Here is a 22953-nt window from a genome sequence, read left to right as displayed (position 1 = left end):
AGCGCTGCATCCCACAGCCCAGAATGAAGGCAAATCCCCAAGACAGCTGCAGAACAATGCCGTCTAGCCACAATACCACGATGGAGGCGTGAAGCCAGCAGAAAAGGGGCCGGGCACTGGGGGGCAGACTGGGCTCCTGCGTGTACCACGCTGCACGGGGCTTCACTCCCTGGACATGCCTGGCCTAGGGGTGGCTGCTCTGACAAAGAGATTTCACGTGACACTCCCCTTGCCTGGACAGCACATCTCTAGAAAAGTCTACAGAAAATCATTTCCCAACAACCCATGTCTTCTAGGGCTTCCAGGGCAAGGAGGAGGGCAGAGCTGAGAGCCAGTCAATCCTCCAAAGCTCCAAAGCTCAGCTGTTCTAAACTGCATAGCTTAAGGGTCCTGTATAGGAGTCGGGCAGGACCAGGGCGCCCCCTGCAGGACACATGGAGACAGCGCGAGCAGTCTCCCCTGACCTGTGGGTTTGGGACCTGCCCCTGTGGGCGCTCACCTGCAGGGTTTGAAGGTCCTGAACTTGACACTGAGCCCAAACAAGCTCAGGCAAGCAGACCCAGGGACGGACACAAGGAAGTGACAGTCCCCAGGACAAGCCATCTCCCCAGGACCCCACATCTGCTCAGACCTCCCCACAGACGACCTGGGCCCCCAAGCCCAGTCTTTGTGGTCATCTCAGGCTGGCTTTCTCCGGGTGACAATCTCCCCAGGTACCACGGGGAAGGTGCTCTGCGTGATTCCTCTACAAGCTCCAGAGCAACTGCTGCCTGGGAGGTGGGTGGTGGAGAGCTCGGCCCGGGGAGGAATTTCAGCCCCTGGTTTGGCCGAGCTGTCCCAGCCCTGGCTGCAGCTCTTTCACTCACACGGCTGGGGGTGCCGCCGCCAGCCCGGCCCCTCCACCCAGCTCAGGTGAGGCCGCTGGCTCTGCACGCAGGGCGGTCATATTCAGGTCAGCCACATCCCGCTGTGATTGCTTGATTTTTAAAAGATGAGCCAGAGAGAGGGAATCTGGGCAGAGATCACGCGGGGTCTCCTGTCTGTGCCAGGTGGGAGGGCCATTTGCTACAGCGGGGACAGAAGATGGAAATAACCCACGAAGGGCCAGCAGCCTGGCCTTTGTCACCATGTCACCTCCTGATGGCTCAACACACAATGCTGCGGGGGCTGGAGGCGGGAGCATGGGGGTCAGACAGCAACCGTCCGGAGAGCTGGGAGAAGCAGGGCCTTCGCTGCACGCAGTTAGACAGCCTCCCTGTGCGCCAAGTGGTCGGAGAGGCTTTGGCCCTTTACCAGTCACTGGTGTTGCTTGAACAAAGCAAGTGGGGAAAGGGGGACGGGAGCCAGGAGCCAAGCTCAGAGACCAGGAGTCCATTTCCTGCTGGTGCCCCTCCACAGCCTTCCCGCATGGCTTTTGGTTCTGTAGATTAAGGAACAGATACTGCACGCCCAGCAGACAGACCTGTATTCTTGGAACCCTGCGCACACATCCCTTTTAGCAGCGCTCCTGACTACATCTGCCTTGCACCCTGGAAGGCACCGGGGAGTCACCAAAGGTGACGTCAGGTCAGAGTCCACCGTGCCCTCCCCCACCCTGGGCCTTCCCCCTGGCCTTCTCACGGCACAGCACCTGTCTGTGAGAGTTCATCCCCGGCCTCCACCCTCCCTCCCTCTGGGCCCACCCACTTTGTCCTCCGTGTGAGACCCTAAACACAAAAGACCCCAAGACGCAACAGAGACCAAGCATCCCCAGCCTGAGAAGCTGAAATGCCCCCAAAGCACACACTCTTTGAGAGCCATATGATGCTAGAAGTAGAAAATTTCACACCTGAGCTAGTGGTGGTCAAAATGCAGGTGCACTAAGAATACCAAGATTCCCACTCGGGAGGAGAAACAGAAGCCAAGAAACCGCCCAGAGCTGATCGGAAGGACCCTTTAATGAGCTTATCATGGCTGAGGGCTGATAGCTAGCTTTGAGTATCAAACCTTGTGAGTTGCTAAGTCAGAGATGCACCTGTGATGGGCGTGCACTCACTATTCAGACACTCACACTTCTCCACTTGGGCAGACGCCACCCTCCGTGTGAGCCCCACTCGCTGCTCGGTTCAGTGGACACAAGTGTCAAAAGGAAAGGTGGAAAAGTTCGCACTTGTTGTGGCTTAGCAGAGAGTCTTTCAGGGCCCGTGGAGTGCATGACCACCGTGAGGTGACATCTAAGTACCTTCCAGGGACACCGTGCTAACACTGGCTACAACTATTCATCGGCCCTGGAGGAGGGAGGCGATTCAAGCACAGTAGACACTGCGTGAGGACTGGAGCCCTAGTGACAGCGGGTGGGACAAGCCCAGGGTGGCCCTCCCCAGCAGCCTCCCCACGCCACATGCCGCCCTCCTGGCACCTGAACAGCCCAGGCCCCACTTGGGCAGCAGGGCCTGAGCCTTCTGACCCTGGACCTCCTCTCTGCAGCCCTCAGTTGCCGTCCCTGGGCCCTGCACTGAACATCCCCATACCCGGCAAGGGCTCATGGGGGCTTTGCAGAGCTGCTGTCGTCCCCTAAAGCAGCAGTAGCGCTGATCAAAGCAAATGACAGCGATGAACACAAGCCTTCGCACAACACAAACAGGCCAGCTCCGGGGCAGGCAGCCTTGTCCTCGCTGCAACCCCGGCCGGCAGTGAGCCCCCAGCCAAGGCCCGGGTCAGTGGGTGACCCGGCCTGCGCAGGGCTCCCACGTGCCTCCCTTGCGGCTGCAGGGCTTGTGCCACTGAAGCGGGCCTGGGGAAGATGGTGGGTACCTTCTGGGGGGCATACGGTACCTCACTTCCTTCCAGAACTTGCTCTGGGCACACTGCGCCTGTTCCGTGCAGTCCCCACGCCACTGCACGGCGCCGTGCTTCTGCCGGAGGTACTGGATGGACTGGGGCATGGTGCCATAGTCCGTGATCCTCTCCAGCTCGATGAGGATCACCTTCAGGCCGTCCTGGATGAGGGCGCTGTACACTGCGATCTGCTCTTCTGACAGGTTCTGCAAAGGGCCGAAGCTGGAGGACTCGGACTCCGGGGCAAGAATGACGATCAGCCTCCTGCACAGCTTGATGCTCTCGTCGATGACACTGGCCACGGCTGGAACAAAGGGAGGACACTCAGAGGACAGACTGAGCCAGCCGGGGCCGTGTTACTGAGGGGGGCAGAAAGGGTCCCTGGGGGAGAAAATGGTCTTTAAAGTAGGAATGGAATTTTTTAAAATGTTTTCACGTCCAGCACCTCCCCTGTGAGGCCTTCCTGGCTTTTCCTGAAGAACCCTACACTCATGAATCATTGTTCCACAGCCCACACCGACTGCATCAGAGCCCCGGCATAGCTGAGGGTCTGGGGTAGATTACATGATGAACATACTTTTCTTTAAAAGAAAATAGAATTTTAAAAAGCTGGGCGAAATGTAGTCAGCTCAAACACTGCGTTCCTCTTGCAGTTGTGTTTTCTCCTTGCACTTTACAGTTATGTAAGTGGCCAGAATTTCCATTTGGAAACCAAGCGGGACACCCTGCTGACGGCTCGGTGGAGGGGGGTGGGGGTCTCTACAGACCCAGCTCTGCCAACACAATCTGTATGCCCGCCCCCTGCCCCCTGCCCTGGGATGGAAAGGTAGACTGTCACCCGCACAGAGGCGACTTGTTTTCACATTGCTAGTGCCTGGACCAGGGCCCAGCATGCAGAGGGTCTCAAGAAAGATTTGCTGAGTGACCGAGTGAGTGAATGTTCCCGCTGAGTGGAACAGGCTGTCTGCTTCAGAATCCAGTTTGTTGCACAACCAGCAAAGACGGAAGACAGAAGCTATGGGGCTGAGCGTGCGGCCCGTGCGAGCTCCACACCGCTCCTCTCCGAGCTGAGGTGGGGAAGGGTTCTCATCCCCATTTCACAGGTGAGGCAATGGAGGTTCAGAGATGTTGAAAAAATTTAGACTCAGGAGGAGCAAGGGGGTGGAGGTTTACAAAATCAGCTTTAAACATGACCTGATTTATATATTTAAAGTGATGGGAAACCTCTGAAGTGAGTCACAGTGACGGGGGAATAAAGGTCACACGTCCCCGAGGCTGTCACCCGCCCGTGTGACTGGTTGACCGTAAGACTCCAAAGTGAGCCTCACATTATCACCATCAGTGAGACTTCCAGACGATGGCGCAGCCAGGAGATTGGGGGGAAGGGAGGGCACGGTTCCCAGCACCTCAGCCCAGGTCAGGCAGGGCCGTGGGGAGGGGCGCAGAGCTGCCCCGCAGTGTAAAGGGAAGGACAGGGCCCTCGTTGGTTTTGTCTTCTGTTTCTCTCGCCAGTGGTGCTGGGAATGGAAGCCGGGGTCCCGTGCATGATGCCGAGCCAGGTCCCCAGCCCCAGAGTCCCTTCTCGCTTGGCCCCTTGTCGACTTCTACCTCACTCGTAACCCACCTTGTCCAGGGAACTCGTCCCTGCCGAATATAAATAACTTGTACCCGCACTGCCTCTCCAGGACCTCGGGCAGGAGCTTCAGCACCAGCCGGTCCACGTGGTGGCACTGGCTGTCCCTTCTGGGCTTCGGGTACAGGACATAGGCATCGTACAGCTTCCCATCTGAAAAGGAAACGGGACAGACTCATGTCTGGAACCACCACGTTGCCTCCTGTGAGCAAGGTGAGCACCCGCGCTGTGCCTCCGTGGCCTGCGGCGTGGGTGCGGTGGCTTCTGGTGCCCCACTGCTGGCCTGGCCCTGCCACGCTTCCATACCTCGGTCCCACCGTGAGCCTGGAGCGACAAGGTCTCGTCCCACTGCACAATAAGGCAGCTGAGAGAGGAGGGCAGCGTCATTTCTGCAGTTCCTAGTCCACCCCAAGGCTACTGATCCTAAGGGCACAGCTTCCTGTGATGAGGCTGAAAATGAGAACTGAGGACTCCACCGTTACCCTCAGTGGGGCCGGACAGGAGCGGACCGTGACCCTCCGTCCCGGGTACACAGCCATATGGGCTGCATGGCTCCCAATCACCCCGCCGGGGATTCCACCACCGCAGCAGAGACAACGAGCCCTTGAGTGGGTTCTCTGAACCTGCCATGCAGCCCTGAGCAGCCCAGGGAAACAGCCCAACTGGTCCCTGAGGACGAGGGGTGTTTAACTGAGCAGCCGCAAGAACAGCACCAGGCACGCCGGGGCCAAGACAAGTGAGTCACAAGATCTGAGGAGGAGGATCGTTCCTGTTCTCAGGCACAAGCCACCCGAGACACAGAGAGCAGCAGCTCACCGAGCGGGAGACGGCGAGGAAACTCCGCACTGCCTGGAATTGTTGAGGGAAATTCATAGAGGACTCAGGACCGCTCTTGGGTTTGAAAAAAGCAGGGAGGGTCTAGAAGAAAGCGAGGGTCGGAGAGTCAGGGTAGACAGGCGTGAATGGGGAGGGGCGGCTTGCAACAGGTGCAGGAGGGGACATCAGCGTCCTGCTGGGGAGTCTTGGGCATGAGGGAGCCCAGCGGCAAGCCGGCGGGTGGGTGAGCGAGGAGGAACAGCGCCACCCATGGGCATCTCACTGGGACACACGGCATGGAGCGTCAGGCCTTTTGGAAAAGCAAAGCAGCCTCAAGAGTACCAGCAGGGCCAAGGCCCTTGCTCTCCCTTTCCAGGCGAGTTTATCTGCTTCAGAGAACTGGGGAGAGGGCAGTTCTGAGATTACTGCGAGAAAGCAAAATCTCGAACTGTTCACGTCTTGTGTAACTAACAGTAGGTGACCACTGCAGGATGTTTTCCTGTTGTCCTTTTGCATTCTGTCAGTTCTCACACGAACCATGCCACAAACATGGTAATACACACATGCACACACCCGCAGCCATGCAAGCATGTGCACACACATGTGCACAGTTACATAGCTGTACACATATGCAATTGCACACACTTATGCACATGCACATTTGCACAGGTACATTCCCATACTTGCACACACCTGCAGCCATAACACATGCAGCTACACACATCTCCACACATGTGCAATCTTGCACACTTACACAAAGGCATGCACACACCTACATGAATCTGCAGCTGTGCAAACACATGGACACACACTTGCAGTTACAAAGATACCTGTACAGGTGTGCAGTTGTGCAAATACATGCAGTTATTCACATATTCTCATGTGTCATGGCACACACACTTGCATACATGCATGCACTCACAAGCATCTCCTTCTCTGCCTCCCTACCACATCATGGAAGGAAGCTGTGTGGGAGCTGGGACTCCTGCTCCCTGCTCTGCCCTCAGCACCAGGGGCAGGCCCTGCTCAGAGCTCTCAGGACTGGATAACAAGGTCTGACTGCAGCTTGAGTTTGCCAAGGCAGGGATGGAAAGGTTCTGGGTCCCAGGTAGAGTCAGCTTTCAAATGAACAGGACTGCAGGGCAGGCAGCAGAGGGATGGCTGACTCGTGGCTAGCAATGGCTCAAACCCTACACAGCTACAAGTCTTTTTGAGTCATGAGATGGGACCACAAGGCCAAGCAGTGGGCATTTTTCTGTATAAAATTTGATGTCACATATTTGACAATTCAGAGCTGGAGACTTTTTACGAAGAGAGAAAAAAACATGAAGGAAAAGAAAGAGAAGGATTTCATGTTACAGCCAGCACCCGGGCTTACGGCCCCTGTCCCAGGCATGCAAAGGGCACCTTCTTCTCTCCCTCTGTCCCCGCTGGCTCTGATTAAAAAGCAAACACACTACTTGTGCTAAACACATTCTCCTTGGATGTTACTCCAGGTCTGCTGTTTCTAAGTAAGGAATGAGGACAGCAGTTCTCCTTGCTGTCCAAATAGAGAGGAGTTTTGGGCAGAAAAAATTCTCACTCCTTTTAAAACCTAAAATATACAAATGCCCTAATGTTCTGGTTTTCTTTTTTCCAGGGTTTGTTTCTTGCTCTGCAGTACTGGGACTGAGCCCAGGGCCCCTCACAAGAAAGGCAAGAGCTCCCCTGTTCCCCTGGGCTGCATGCCCAGCCCTGACTCAGCTTTGAATCAAGATACAACTTGCTTACTCTCTTCGTCACTTTCAGATGGCTGATTTGTAACCTGTAATCCAGAGACTAGGTTTTCAGACACCATGCTGCTGCCCTGAGATTTTTACTTCAGCCCTCTGCTTCTGAAGGGCCCACGCAGCCTGCAGCCCCCCCCGCATTCCTGGCTTTCTCCTCACAGTTGACCATGAGGGACGTGGTAGAACCCTTGGATTTTGAGCAAGGAAGCTGAGACCATCAAGGCTCTGTGATTTCTCTGAAGTGCACGGCACTGATGGAAATTCATGCCTGCCGTTCTCCTCAAGCGGACAAAACCAGACTCCAAAGCAGGAAATTCACAAAGCCCGCCCCTAGTCTGCCCGGTGCCTCCCACCCCGGGCCAGGCAAGCCTGAGGAACACTTCCGGTCCTACAGCTTCCTTCAGAACTTTGCCACAAAAACTAGAATCCATTTCCACTCCTTTAAAACTAGTCAGCCTCAAAAAAAAAAAATGTGAAAATAAAACTGGGTCAGCCTCCATAGCTGCCTTGACAAGTGGGGTGTGGCAGACCTGACACTAGAAATTCAGGTTACACCGGAAAACATACCTTCACCAGGCCTGCCTTGCGCCTGCCACACCCGCCTCAGGGAGAGGCCACCATGCAGCAGGGGACGTTGCTGGGAGAGGCCTGTGGAGAGAGGCTGAGGCCATCACCCAACTGCCAAGGTCAACTTCCGGTCGTCAGCTGAGGCCCCAGACACCCAGAGCTGAAATGAACCCACTGTACCTGTCCTCATTCCCGACCACAGAACCCACAAGCCAAATGAATGGTCATTTCACGCCATTAGCTCTGAGGTAATCTGCTTCCCAGCCATGGGTACTAGAACAGCAGCTGAAGAGATAACCGTACAAATGGCAAATGCTGGATGCCTTCCAGCTGTTGAGTTCATCAAGAAAGCTCCAGAAATGTAGACCTACGAGTGAGTGTTCTGAGAAAGGGAGGTGTGTGGGCCGCTCACACACAGCCCACCTCTCCATTTCTCCACATGTCCACCAGGTCCTTTCATTTTCTGAGGAGATTCCACTCTGCCTGGATGGCAAAGCATCTGCCTGTGCCTTGACTGGTTGCTGGCCAAAAGTACAAGAGTTCATTTGAATAAATTAATGTGTGTGAATGACTGCCTCAAGGTTATTCTACTTTCTCTCAAAATGATGTTAGCTCATCTACCCAGAGCAGTGGAAAAATCAGACAGATTTAATCTGACCTTTCTGTAAGTGTCTTCCCTGGGTTTGCCGAAACATGCATGGAAGGTTCCAGAAGGAGAGCCACCTAAAGCATGCAACACCACTACGTTGGGAATGTGGACAACAAGGCTCCTCCCCTCACACCCTTTCAGAGGAAGACTCCACAGCCACTGTCCTGTGGAAAGGAGTCCGGGGTGGGTAAAGTCACCTTCTCTCTAGTGCATTTGAAAGGTGTCTGTGAATCACACATAATGAATCTCCCAATTGGCTTTGCTTTAGCTTTGAAAGCAAACTCACCTTTTAAAATAAAGAGATGTCATTCACTCTATCCCCACCTTGTTTGACCGTTCTAAACTTGATTTTCCTTTGCTTGTTATGCCTGATTCGTTTTGCTTTTAGTCATGGTGTTCTGGTCGTACTTCACCACTCCGTCCCATGCCAGGCTCTCCAGCAGATCTGCTTCTGTCCGGAGCTTGCCCAGCAGCCACGAGAACCCTGCAGGTACCGAGGCTTGACAGAGAATACGCAGAGTCCCCGACTTCCGCTGCAGTGGTGTGTGACCCTCATACTAGAGCCTGGGGCTAGATCTCCCGATATTAATAGTGTTACAAAGCTCGACCCACGTATCTGGAAATAAAGGACTTATCTCAACATAGACACAATTTCTCTCTCTTCCTCCTTTGCATTTCCACCCTTTACTCTGCGTGCCCAGAAAACCCGGCAAATCTCTTCCAGCTGCAGCTGCTGACTGTCAGACAGAGCCTGGGCTGCACCGGGTCCCAGCGGAGGGCAGGTCCCCAGGCCTGGGCTCTCTCTGCTCTCCCAGAGGAGTCAGAGCTCTTTTTCCTTCCCCTACTGCTCTCAGCCTCACTGACAGCAGCCTGGCCCCATGCTTGGCACAGCACGGCGGCCAAGGTCACACTCCTAGGGATCACAGTGAGTCACAGAGGTCACACACGGGGGAACAGAGGGGCCAGAGCTCCAGGAAAGACCACGTAAAGCCACACAGTCCCTGTAGGTCAGCAACACTAAAAGCAGCCAAACCACTCAAATCCAGGGCAGAAAAAGTACGTAGTATTTGAGATCCTCTTCTCACACAGATGCAGCCAGGGTCAGAGGACAGTCTGGAGCCTGAGACAGGGCAATCTCTGCACAGACCACAACAGAGAGCAGAGACTCAGCCCCCAGTATGACCACTTTGTGTGGTGTCAGACGTGTGAGGCCAGGTTTCCATAACACCCTTGCACCTAGAGGAGTTTGTCACTTTCTACACAGCTCCAAGGCCCCCAGGGTTTGTGGCTGTCGTAGCTTTGTTTCTCGTTGCTGGGGATGGAGCCGAGGGTCTCCCACATGCTGCACACACTCTACCACGGAGCTCCACCCCAGTCTCAGGGTTGCCAGTTTTGAATTGAGACATTTAAGTTAGAATAGAGTCCAAGCTAGGATGCTGTGTTAGTCAAGCATAGACAGGAACTTGGGCCATGACTTTTCTATGCCAAGCAGGCAATTAGATGCCCTCCCTGTGTCACCCGCCTAGCCCACACTTGGCCGGAACCAGCCCCTGCTCATGCCAGCCTCATGTGTCTCTACCCTGGCAGGGCACCGATTTGCTCACCTCCAGGCACCCTTCTTTCTGCCTCATAGGAATTTTTCCATGCAATTAGGAGACAGTAAAGCAGATTACTTCTTTCTTCCTAGGCCTTAATAGACCATACTGTTCTGAGACCTAAACTGCATAGACCCACAAGAATGACAGCGAGAAATGCCTGCCCCACCCAGGTTCAGGTCACATGGAGGCATCTGTGTGTCAAAGAGCCCTGGCAGGACACAAGCGCTATGAATGAAGACCCAAAGAAGTGCACAGGGCAACTTGCTGGACTGCAGGTGAGCAGGGAGCCACCTGCGTCCAGGGCTCTGCTGGGTGTATCCCTGGGCCCTCAGCACTGTCCCAGGCAGGATGTGATCTCTCCTCTCCCCTCCTCTCCTCTCCTCTCCTCTCTTCTCCTCTCTCTCCTGTCTTCTCCTGTCCTCTCTTCTCCTCTCTCCTCTCCTCTCCTTTCCTTTCCTGTCCTCCCTCTTTCCTCTTTCCACCTATTTATCCTTCTTCCCTTCTTTTCTTTTTCTTTCTTTATTTCCTTCCTTTCTCCTTCCTCCTCTTCCTTTTCTTCCTTCCTTCTTTCTTTCCTTCCTCTCTTTGGTTATGATCTATATCTAGGTATCCCCCTAATGCTTCATGGGCTCAAGGGTGGGGCTTTGGGAAGTGATTGGATCATAGGGACATGATACTGATGGGTAGATTAGTCCACAGATGAGTTTATAGCTGAATATGATGTTGAGAGGTGAAGCCTACATGGTCAAAGGAGGTATGGCCTGGAAGGGTTTATTTCCCTGCTCTTCACTTGATCTCTTTCTGCTTCCTGCCTGCCCTGCCATGGACCGTTTCTCCTCTTGCAATACCCCTCTGCCATGCCACCTTGCCTTGAAGCCAACTGACTATGAACTAAAACTTCTACAAACTGTGAGCCAAATAGATCTCTCTTTCTTTAATTTAGGGGTGCTGGGTACTGTGTACAAGCAACAAGAAAACAAATATGACATTTTATTCCTTCTTTCCTTCCTTCCATTGAGAAAGAGAAAAAAAAATTATCTTTCTAATTTCACACAGAGAGTAAGTGTAAAATTCAAGTTCAAACTCAGGTCTATCTCTGTCCAGCCTTGAGAGCTAAAGATGTGACTCCCTCCAGGCCCAAGGGCAGGTCCTAGACAGAGCTGTAGCTCGGCAGCCTGGCTACAACACTTTCCTCTGCAGACACTCCCCTCTCTAAAACTGATGCAGTGAGACCCATCTCCCCCACTCGCAGTGAGAAAGGAGATGAACTGCTTCTGCCACTTCATGAGTCCTTCCTGGGCACTAGAAGTCTGCAAGACTCCTGTGACCATGAAGCTGGTGATCATGGACAATCATTTCTCTGAGGCTTAGGTGGGTCTCAGGAGGTTCTGCCCTCTAACTCTGCCAACATCATGAAATCCACACTTGTAAATATGACAAAAGTACACTTCTAATGGTTATCCAGAGAGTGGCAACTGATTTAGAGATATTTTTGAGTGAAGACACATACTCACCTTCTCTGCTCTCAGTGGAATGGAAAGCACTTCGATACCAAAGCACGATGTCCACCTTAAAGGTGCTGTAGACGCCAAGAACTGAAGTGACCACGACAGTTAAAGCGACAAATCCTCCTATCAAGTACGCCCGCAAGTCTGGAGCTACAAGTGACAGCAAAATAGCAGAACAATGCAATCACATCCTCCGGGTCACAGACACATGTCATGTGGAAAGATGTGCCATATTAGTGAGGGCACTGCAGAAATGCTCCTTTAATGCTAAATAACAAGTGTGGAATGGGATCATCCGATCTGACCTGGCTTGTAAATTTTAGGGAACAAAAGAGCTCCAGGGAGTCTGGCAGAGGAGATCCTCAGAACCCTGGTTGCAGGCAGCAGATACAGGGTGACTCCGAGTGTGCGATGCCTGCTCTGACACCCCAGAGCATACCTCCCTGGCCAGTGTGACATCCCCAGAGGCCAAGCCTTGGCACATCTGTTGGGGATGTCCTCAGTGGTCCTGCAGCATGGCAGGGATGACCATCCTGCCATACTGCTTTGCCATGCACTTCTGTCCTACAGGAAGGACCCTTTGCACCTCCTCCCTGGAAGCCTCTCTGCAGGTACTCCCCACTGTGCCCATCCTCCTTGAGCACTGGGGACACACAGGCTCTGAAAGGACATCCCACCCAGTCACTGAAGCACAAGCTCCCACATCACAGGCCTGGGCACCTGGGGGTGCAAAAAGGAACTGGGACAAAGGAAGAAAAATACAACCAAGGATTCCCCAGGAAGGAGGGAATCGAGAGCCAGAAAAGGGGAACTGGGAGGGAGGAAGAGGAATCCTCCCTGTTCCTAGAACCCATCTCATAACCGACTTCCTTCAGGGGCCCTCCTGGTCCTCCCACTCACTCCAGGGTGTGTAGGGGAGGAGCACAAGAAGAGGGGAGTCCTTCTCTGAACCCCCAGAGCACTTTCTTCCCACCATCTTATTAGTGCACATTGCAAGTAAAGATTGATGGGTTGTATTTTGGTGGATTTGTACATGAACGTAACATATTTCAGTCATTTCTTCCCATCACCCCCATGCCCCACCCACCATCCTAGCTTCACTTCCTGGGGGTGGGGCTCCATGGCGCAATGTATCCTATTATATTGATGCCCGTATTCCCAGGCCTCACACCACTCCCCGCTCCCCTTCCTCTGTGTAATACTACAGTGGTCCCCTGTCTACTTTCTTGTCATCTTTTTTAGATTCTACCTGTGAAGGAGAACATGCAGTGTTTGTCTTTTGGAGTCTGACTTGTCCCACTCAAAAGAGTGGTCTCAGATCCAACCATTTCTTCAGATGCTGTCTTGGTTATTCATTGCTGAGACAAAATACCCAACACCCCAAATTAGGGAAGAAAGGGTTTATTTAGCTCACAGTTTTCGGAGGTTTCAGTCCATACTCGACTGGCTCCAAGGCAGAAGAGCACATGGCAGAGGGCAACAGTTCATGGTGGTGAAAGACCGCAAAAGCAACAAGAGCAAAAAGGAGGAGCAGAAAGAGCAAGCCTCTTTCCCTCCCTTACATGGTATGCAGGCTGCCTGCCCCAGGGTGGGTGTAGCTCTCACCCCTATAATCCCAGCATTGGACCATGGATCAATCACAAACTGTAGAAGCCTTCCCCATGACTGCTTGAGGCTTTGGGGGGACATGCAGACACAAGCCACAGCAGATGCCAAGATCCCACTCTCCCTCATGGCTGAACAGGGCTCATGTGTACACACACCACACTTCCTTTCCTTCATCTAAGGTGCGCTTCACACTGTGCCCCAGGCCACACTGTGGTGCCAACACCTGCGGCCCAGGATCTCCTGCTGACTACTGTGCACCTTCACGTCCAGGGCATGATAAAGAGGAGTAGCCAAATCATGCGCGTGCCCCACCACCACCACACGGACCCACAGATTCAGTCCCGGGACAGCCAAGTGGAACTGCTCCTCACGCTGCTGGCCAGGCAGCCTTGCGTCCCCGGGGTCCCCCTGGGTTCTCCCCACTCCCCTCCCTCCTCTCTGCTAGCTCTTTCCACGCCTCCTGCAGCAATGGTACCGCCACTCCCTCTGGGAGGACCCAGCTCCAGGGAGGGTGAAGATACACTTTGCAGGTCTGGATGCTGCAAATGGCCCTGAAAGGAAGACACGAGGTTCATATCCATACCCAGAGCCCCCGGCAAGGAAAGAAATCCTTGAGTTCATCTTACGTTTCAGGCAGGAGTGCTGATACCAGCCTGAGCTCTGTAAGCGAACTCGAAGATGATAACACAGAGCAGGAGATTCGTGAGCAGGATCAAAGGCAGCAGGGGTTTTGAAACATACACAAGTGGGAAACTTATTGGTGATGCAGCAGATATTTTGTTAGAAACAGTATCCCCCACTGGAGCCCATGTGGCCACCTGTGTCAGGACGGCGGGTAAGGACAGACTGACGATGAGAAGAAATTCACAGAAGGGGACAGCTGACCTGAGCAAAGCGAGCCTGCTTCAGACAAACCAAGGAACATCCACTCAGAGCTGAAGGCACCCTCACCCAAAACAGGAAGTCAAATGGAGAAGCTGTCACCTTCACTTTGCCCAGAGCAAACCCACAGGAAGCCTGGACTGTAGAGGGTGAGGTTCCTAAGAACTCAGGCAAGCGAAACGCACTGCCTGTGACAGTGAAGCGAGAGCTGTGGGAATGGAGACACTCTGTGAGCCAGGCTTCCAGCAGGGCTTACAACAATGCCAGGGCACCTCGCTCCTCCTATCGCGTGACTGACAGGTGAGAGCGGAACAGCTCAGTTCCTCTAAGCCTGGGCGGGGCTCAGAACTCTTCTGAACACAGTACTCGTTGGCATTAAAAGCTACTGACCAGCATCAGGCTGGGTTAAATAAAGCATGCACGCTTCCAGGGTGAGACGGATATAATCTGTGACACCTCAGGTCTCTGCAGTATCCAAGGCACCCCACCCTCAGTGTCTCCCTCTTCCCGGGGCGGACCCCATGTGCCTCTCTCTGGCTTGAGCTACTCTGTTCCTGCTGGAGGCTACTGGGTAACATGGAGACGGAGGGGTCCTCTGGGTCTGCTCTGCTCCCTGACTGAAAACCAATTCTCCCCTCACTACTCACAAAATCACCACCTCCATCAAAGCACAGAGCCTGTGGCAGAGCCATTTTTCCCCACTCTGACTGGCCAGGGAGTGGCTGGGATAAGGTGGAGGGGGCAGCCTTGAATGCCAGCCGGGAGTGCTGGTGTCCCAGGGGAAAGGAGAGAGCAGGGTACTGCAGAGCTACAGCCTCCCTGAAGAAGAGACCATAACACCGCTGGAAGGTACTGGATGAGACAATGTTCCAAAGGCAAGGAAACCATTCAGAAAACGAGTCCAACCATCCGATACCCACAATAGTGGCCAGAACCAGAGCAGGACTAAGAAACACAAGTTTTTAGAACTCACCACATGTCAGGCTTTGTGCTTGTCTGCCAAATCATCTCACCTCATTCTCCCAGGCCCTGCACGGGGGTAGTGACAACAAGTACAGTCACCCCTGGGCATGATATGGCATTAAATAGAAAAACCGATGACAGATCGTCGCCTGGAAACCTGACTCCCAGTGCAGACAGGAAGGCTCCTACAGGGCACCAAGCAGGCACACAGCAATCTGCAGAGCGGCCTTGCTTGTTACTGTGCAACATGGGAAACAGTGTCAGTGACCGTGTGCTTCCAGCAGCAAGGACAGACGGCGACCTATGATGCAGTGAGGAGAGCGAATGGCTAAGCTGCTAGTGCCCTTGTCCGTGCACCAGCCAACCGGCGCCTCGGCAGAGAATCCAGCCCTGCCAGGAGCTGCACTATGTAAATCTCTTAGTGCAGAACTCAGACACAGGCAAAGCTATGCTACATTTTCAGGAATAGCAACCGGATAAGAAAGGGAGACTTTCCCACAAGAAAATGACTTTCCCACAAGTTGGAGGAGTGGCTACACAGGTGCCTCGCTTCACCAACTTAATTCTTTCCATGATTCTCGCCATAAACCGAATCAGATGAGAACTGAATGAGATTTCCCCATAAGGTCAGCATTGAAACTATCCGTTGCTTCTTTTTTTTTGGTGGGGGGGTGGTTTCCGGTACCGGGAATTGAACTCACAACCTTGTGCTTGCCAGGCAGGTGCTGCGCCGCTGAGCTAAATCCCCAGCCCCTCCATTGCATTTCATGTGGCTCACAACCAATTCAGTTTGTGACAAGAATCAAGGAAAGAAGTATGTTCTTGAACTGAGGCACCATGGTACCCAACGGGAAAGCCATGCTTTGATCCAGAAGAGCACAGGGAGACTTCAGCTCTTCCAATGCCCAGGGGGTGGTTTTTGGGTTTGTTTCTATGTTTGTCTTAATCCAAGCAGAACTTCACGTGCATCTGTTGTATAATTATCTGCCAGGTGATCTGTACTCTTTCCTATATGCATGTTTTATTTCACGATAAAAAGTTTTAAACATCCAGCTCATTCTCAGTAGCCCTCCATGGAAGGCGTTATCTCCCTCATTACAAAGGTAAAGAAACTGGATCACAGGGAAGGTGAGTGACAGGGCGGTGACACACAGCCCACGCACAGCCGTCTAGGACGGGAGGCTGGAAGTCACGAGCTCAGAGTCCCAGGCAGGGGCCACGGTGCTGTCTGTCTCACAGCTGGCACCTCTGGGCGGGAGGGCGCAGCCACAGCCAGCGGGCACCGTGTGGGAAGGGCCTCTGGGATGAGCTACAGCTAGCAGGCACTGGCGTGAGAGAAGGGGAGGAAGGGGTCAAGGTGACCCCAGCCTTGGGGCCTGAGTAACCTGGAAGCCATGAGCTCAGGCACCATTTGCAAAGCTAAGACTAACAGCAAGAGAATCAAGAGGTTCAAGAGGACAAACACGCTGCCCCGCTTCCGGCACGGCTCTGCACTCGCTGGAAGAGCTTCTGTGAGCCAGCGGGACACAGGCAGATTTGGAACTGGTTTGCACTCCACGGAGGACGGTAAACAGGGAAAGGGAGGCGCCAGAGATGAGGATGCAGAGCAGATGCAACCTGAGGAGCCCCCGAGGACCCCTGAGAGTAGGATGAGCTCAAGGCCTGCCCTGCCAGGCTGCCTAAGGCCCCAGTGAGTAGTGGTTGTGAGCTCACTCACAGGTGGGACAGAGCGACCCTGACCTCCAGGTCACCAGAGAGAGGCAGAGAGCAGGCACAGCGAGAGCTGCAAGCTGTGGTGGACGCAACCCTGCTGCTCCGAGGAGCCGATGCCTGCAGGCCAAGAGCTTGGAAGAAGCACAGGCCAGCTGCAGCCTCTGTGGGCTCCGTGCGGAACCGCTGCTTTACGTGGGGGTCTAGAAAAAAATATTCCATTCTTCGCAGGACTTGAGCTGGAAGTACGTAAATAAGGGGCAACTGACCTTTAGGGGGCGCTGGCCACCTGAGGGCTCCCTAGTGCGTGTAAATCACACCGCACTGCATAGGAAGTTAACACAGTCAAGAAATAAGTTGCCTCGCTAAGCCACACAGCATCTCACAAGGCACTTCATACCCTGCCCCCGGAGGTTAGGAATGCAAAGTTGTTCTCAAGGGTGTGCTTCCCCCGCCACTCTCCACTCGCTAGCTTAATGACCCCCAATGGATAATCGGAGGTTCGGAGCAGAGGGCAGGCCGTGTGCTCACTTGGTGTCTGCAGTCCTCCTGCTCCCCGTTAGTAGCCCCTCCATATCCCAGCCATAGATAATTTTTCTAAGGTATATCGTAAAAACACACATAAACATTTTTATTACACATCAAATGATTCATAATCATCTATATAGCTAAAAATCATTTAAAAAGTTGGTTATAAAAGTTGAACAATCTGGTTTAGCAAAGGAAAACTTGGTTTTCTAGAATTCTGATGCACAGAAATCTTAATGTATACGAGTGCGCTGTTTTCAAAACCTCACTCCAAGGAGATAATCAGCCTTTCCCGGGACGGTACCTCTTGGTTCTGTCCCAATGCCACCCGGGGCATTGCCTCACACCAAGCACCTGAATGTTATGGTTTGTGTCTAGACGTCCCCTCAAAGCCTCAAGCGGTCATAGGGTTTTTTTCAGAGGTGGTTAAATCTAGTGTGTGATTGATCCATAGTGCAATGCTGAGATTAAGGGCTCTGGGATTAAGGGTGGGTGAGTTCGCTAATTGGATTGGCACTGCCCCAATCTCACTAGACTGGATGCAGTATAAGGGACAGAAAGGGGCTTGTCTCAACCTCACTTGTTGCTTTTGCTCCTTTCTGCCTCCATGAATGGCTGCCCCTCCGCCATGTGCCACCCCACCTTGCTGAGCCCTCACAAACTGTGAGCTAAATGAAACTCTCCTCCCTCAACTTTGGGCATCAGGGTTTTGTCTCAGCAATAAGGGAAAAGTAACTAAGACACCTGATGTCACTTGTCTTTCACATCCAGTTCCTAGTCATCACTGAGAGTGCTCTGGCCACCAAGAGCCCACTGGACATTACCTGGGAGCCTTAGCATGATGTAGGCAGCAGACACTCCAGCATGGCAAGTGAAAGGAAGGCCATAGTCCTCCATCTTCACTTCTAAGAAGGTGATGTTGACCGTGTAAGAGATGTGTCCTTCAGCAGAAACATTGGTTCTATAAAAAGAAAAGAGTGGTGCATTAACATGAGTCATATTTGCCCCGCATCATTTATAGTCTTTATTCTGAACATAGTGCTTCTGTTTCTCTGAAGAATACCTTGGAGGGTGCTCTGACCCTGACATAAGTCACTGAGTGGCCCCAAGTGGAGTGTAGACCCTGTAGGGACAAGTCTGTCTGTGCTCCTGGACAGAGATGAAGAAGTGTGCTTATGGGCCCCAGAGCCTGTGCCCAGCCTCCAGGACCCGTTCCTCCACAAGCACCTTGCCTCGCTGCACCCCACGGCCCGCACAAGTTCTGCCCTCGGCCTTCCTCTTTTACACCACCAGAGTTACACCCCACCAGTTGAGTTTATACCCCACCCTGTCCCAAGAGCCTCTGTGGTGGTGCTGGTTTCAGTACTTCAGCCTTGAAGGTCGTGGTCAGGATAAGACTGAATGAGCAGGAAAAATACTGTCATAGTATGGCTCACTTCTGGTTTGTCACATGTGCCTGATTAAGCTGGGGCTACTGATGACATAAGCATCCCACAGTTCTCGGAACCCAATGCTCGACCGTGATTGGTGCACCAAGATCTTAGGACAACAAAGCCAACAGTGAGCAGGTGGTGGGCACCCTGAACTGTCTACCTTCTGTACACAGATGTGGATGGAAAAGCCCGGGTAGCTTTGGAGAAGCCACAGGAGGCGGCACCTACTCGATTCCCTCCTGGATGCGCCCAGAGTCACTGTAGTAATCGTTCACCATGGTGTTGTTGACCTTCCAGCAGCGGAGGTTCGTGTTCTCCTTGATGTCTGTTATGTTACAGTCCACAATGAGGGTGGAGCCTGTGGAGATCACATTCATAAACGTTAAGCCGCAGTTGTGCAAGCTTTCTGTCATTCAGATTGGCCAGCACCTCATGCCAAATGCATCTTGCTTTTCAGCTGGAATACCCTTTGCTGATGAGAAATGTTCTAGGGTCAGTGACAATCTGCTCCACGTTCTCTGCACAGACACCAGCAGGGAGGAGGGACCTTCCGGGGAACCCATCAGAGACAGGCATAGGCTGACACTCACCGACAGCTCTGATGAAGATTTTCTGCACTCATCGGGACACAACACTACTTCCCCTCCTAGTGACGTTAGCAAAGAGCTCCACAGTTTACAAGCGTTAATGTGTGTTCTCACCCTCAGTCTTTGTATCTTTGGAATAACCCGACAAGGCAGAAGAAGAGGAAATGTTATTATCTGTCCCCATGATGCATGGGAAAGTTGAACTTCAGGCCCCCCGAGTGGCTTGCCCACCGTCACATATGAATTGGAGGAAGAAATGACATACAAACTCATTTTCTAGTTCCAAATCCAGTAACACTCCTCCCTTGGAAATGTGACCCCCGTACCCTTTCTCCTCTTCTCCGTATTCAATCTCCACACACTCGTGAATCACATCTGTTTTTTGAGACAGGGTCTCACTGGGTAGCTCAGACTGGCCTTGAACTCACTTTGTAGCCCAGGGTGGCCTTAAACTCATGGCAATCCTCCTGCCTCAGCCTTCCGAGTGCTGGGATTACAGACATGAGCCATCATGGCTAGCACAAATCATTTGTAATAAGATTGTGAATTCACTTAAGTTTGCCCTATGAGCCAAACAGATCAAGTTCCAAGACATGTTCTTTATTTGAATATTTACTGTATTATGAATATAACATATATACAAAAACGTATAGAATGTGAGTGTAAAGTTAACAAATTATGAGAAATCAGTTGTGCCACCTTTCCCATCAAGAAAACAGTGCATCACAGAACCCCAAGTAATGCCCATATCCTCTTCCTACTTTATATTTAAATTATTATACCTCTCTAATACTTCTTGAAATCTAGTAACACACATCTTATTATCTAGTTCTGCTTTAAAAGTGTCATGACTATTATAAAATTCATAAAACCAGAAAGCTATTTGAAAACTAGGGAATGAAACTTTCTTGATCTGATAAAAAAAATCTATTTCAAAAACCCTACAGAAATGTCACACTCCATATTGAACTATCAACCACTTTTCCTCTGTGTGTGTGTGTGTGTGTGTGTGTGTGTGTGTGTGTGTGTGTTTAAGGGCACATATGCTTACAGGTTCAAAACTGAACTTTCACCAGTACGTGGTATTTCTCCCTCATAATGCTTTTTGCCTTCAGGTGTATCTTGATTAATGTAATTAATATAGATATACCAGCATTACTTTAGTTAGTCTTTATGTTGTATATCATTTTCTATTCTTTTATCTTTGAGCTTCTTGCAATTAGTACATGGGTGTTTTATTTTTTAATCCAGCCGGGCCAATTTTATTTGGAGCATTTTTCCCATTTACTAATTAATGACAAATGTTGTTTTAAGTCAGCCATATTAGGTATGTTCTATGCAATGCATTTATTCTATATTTGGGGTTTCTTTCTTACCTGTTTTGGATTCCTGTTTCAATTCCTTCTGCCTCTATTTCTGACTTAGTATTACATTTAACTATATTTTTGCTAAAGTGTTATTCTTTTACTGTAACTCTACACAATGAAACATATCCTTGGATTTATCAAAGCCTAATGTTATTGCTCCTTTTACCCTCGTCTCTGACACTGCGTAAGTTCCTAGGACTCACTTTCGTTTCCCTCACCCCAGCAGAGGGCAAGCGCCGTTGTGTATTTTCATTTCATAGTTGTTTTAAATTTCCTGCATAAGTACCATTGCTTTATGCATTTTGATTTAACATGTAGGAGAATGTTCCCTCTGCCTGCAGAACACTCCAGTATTTTTTTTATTGTGGGCCTAATGGACAACACATGCCATTTTTGATCTGTTATATTTTCACTGGTTATTAAATTAGTAGGTTTGGATTTCTTAAAGCAGGGGGCCTCCACTGTTTCTGGTACAGGGTCAGCCAGAGTCTTATTTTTTATTATTGCCCAGAGGAGGCACTTTTCTGCCTTTTTTCTTACTCTGAATACTTTTTCCCTTGGTTTCCACTTCTTGCAGTTTCACCAAGGAATGTCTAGGTGTAGTTTTACTTTCCTTGATCCTGCTTGGCATTCTTTGCATCTGGCATCTTTGGGTCAGGGTCTCCTAGCAGGGCGGGATGTTATCGGCATTATCCGAAAATACATAGTATTGCTTCTGCCTCTGCCTTCTCTCGACGCTCTGTGTGTGTGTGTGTGTGTGTGTGTGTGTGTGTGTGTGTGTGGTGAGAGAGAGAGAGAGACAGAGAGAGAGGGAGAGAGATCTGTGCCTCCTCCTCCCGCACTCTCACATCTATACTTCCTGTTCTTTTGTCACGGGATGCTTAGCCTCCATATTTTCTCCTGACCTATATTTTAGCTCATTAATTCTCTTTTCAAATATATTTTATACGAGTTAAAGCCTATTGCATTGCTCAGTCTGGACATCTTAATCTGGCATGCTGTTATTTCTAGTTTCTAGTTCTCTTTTGAAAGTTTCAATCCTGTCTCTCTTCTCCTTAAACACGCTAAAGACAATTTGTTTTAAAACTGTTCATCTAATATTTCTCTCTGCAGCCCTCTGGGGCTGTGTTGTCGCCTACAGTTTGCCATCTAGAATGTACTGAGTTGGAAGGTAAGAGGTTTTCAAAGTTCCCGAATTCAAACTGGACGGGGATCACAAAGAGGACAGAGAGCCGCTGGGCACAGAGAGCGCAGGAGGCCTTGGATTTCCTGCCGGGTGGGACGGAACTGCAGGAGAGCTGGAAGCACACACGGTGTGGAGTTGCTCACCCACAGCCAGTGACGTACTAGAGCACCTTTCACGTACCCTGTCTAATAAATGGCAATGTATGTCTAATCCTTACCAATTCCACAGATAAATAACATTTGAATGTACATTTCTTTTACTGCAGATGAATTTTATCATGTTTTGCTGCTTTTCTTCTTGTGTAAATTGTTTGCCCCATTTAGATTAGCATTTTCTCAACTCCTTGATTTTGTGTTGTATACAAGTAATCTCACCCATGTTATGTCCTCTCTACTCCAGACATTTTCCCTTAGCTTGGCCTTTATATTTCAACTCTACTATTTTTATATATATTTAGGTATTTGCCTTTTTAAAGCCTATTCTAATTTTTTAATCTTTTCTTCTTTTTTTTTTTTTTTGTACCAGGAATTGAACTCAGGACCTCATGCTTGCCAGGCAGGCACTATGCCCCTGAGCTATATCCTCAGCCCGGATTTTTTCACTTGTGATTTCTTCCCCTGGTTTTAATTGCCTGGCTCTTAATTGTCTGGTTTTATGTTTAGAAACTACACCATTCTGGTGATTAACACTTTTATGACTATAAGGCTGAATTTAAAAGTTATCTAGAAAAAAGTCTAATTTCAATTTAGCAATTACATGGAATAAATATATCAATATGCGTTTTCAGCAAACCCCAGTGATGCTGATTGCTCCAAGACGACACTTTCCACGTAGCGCTGAAGAGGGACATTCAGTTTGGAAATGGTGTGGCTGATGTGACTGTTAGGGCAGGCATCTGCCAATAAGTAATTGCTTATGAGCTGCATCTCAAGTGAAAACCGGCTTTATGCAGTCTAGTGACATAATTAACAAGGCCCTGGACAGCATGTGCATATCAAGTTACTATCCTGCTATTTCACACATGTAAAGATATTATTGACTTCGAAAGTTGATTTTGTACTAAAATAAGCCTTACTAAACAACTGCTAGTGATTACAGCATTTTAGATATTTTTCTTAAAATTTCTACATACCTGCCCATAGATCATTTAAAAATATATGTTTATCTTCCTGCTTAAAGACTCCTGCTTTTTTACTCTGGCATGGTGGCACATGCCGGTAATCCCAGCACCTTGGGAGCTGAGGCAGGAGGATCACAAGTTCAAGTCTCACCTGTACTATTTAGCAAGACTCGGTCTCCAAGCAAATAATAAAAAAGGCTGAGTATACAGCT

General features: G+C 50.9%; 1 protein-coding gene across 3 annotated transcripts in view; it reads right to left on the bottom strand.

Annotated features, from left to right (window-relative positions):
• Nucleotides 1–6: 6 nt before the first annotated feature.
• The window catches only part of Il1rl2 (interleukin 1 receptor-like 2), a 38690-nt gene continuing 15743 nt past the window's right edge, over nt 7–22953 (bottom strand). For 2 of the 3 annotated variants that reach the window (XM_013522820.1, XM_013522821.1), the window contains exons 6-10: nt 18710–18839; nt 17873–18009; nt 11364–11507; nt 4442–4603; nt 7–3121 (exon numbers count right to left, since the gene is read on the bottom strand). In XM_013522820.1, coding sequence (XP_013378274.1) covers nt 2697–3121; nt 4442–4603; nt 11364–11507; nt 17873–18009; nt 18710–18839 — 998 coding nt within the window. In that variant the 3' untranslated portion in view covers nt 7–2696. The remainder of the gene's footprint in view (nt 3122–4441; nt 4604–11363; nt 11508–17872; nt 18010–18709; nt 18840–22953) is intronic. The other variant, XM_013522822.1, reaches the window with a different exon arrangement.

This window comes from Chinchilla lanigera, unplaced genomic scaffold, assembly GCF_000276665.1.
Source record: "Chinchilla lanigera isolate Chin_1 unplaced genomic scaffold, ChiLan1.0 scaffold00069, whole genome shotgun sequence".
Taxonomy (NCBI): domain Eukaryota; kingdom Metazoa; phylum Chordata; class Mammalia; order Rodentia; family Chinchillidae; genus Chinchilla; species Chinchilla lanigera.
The sequence above is the reverse complement of the archived record's forward strand: the minus strand, read 5'-3'. Positions and strand labels throughout refer to the sequence as shown.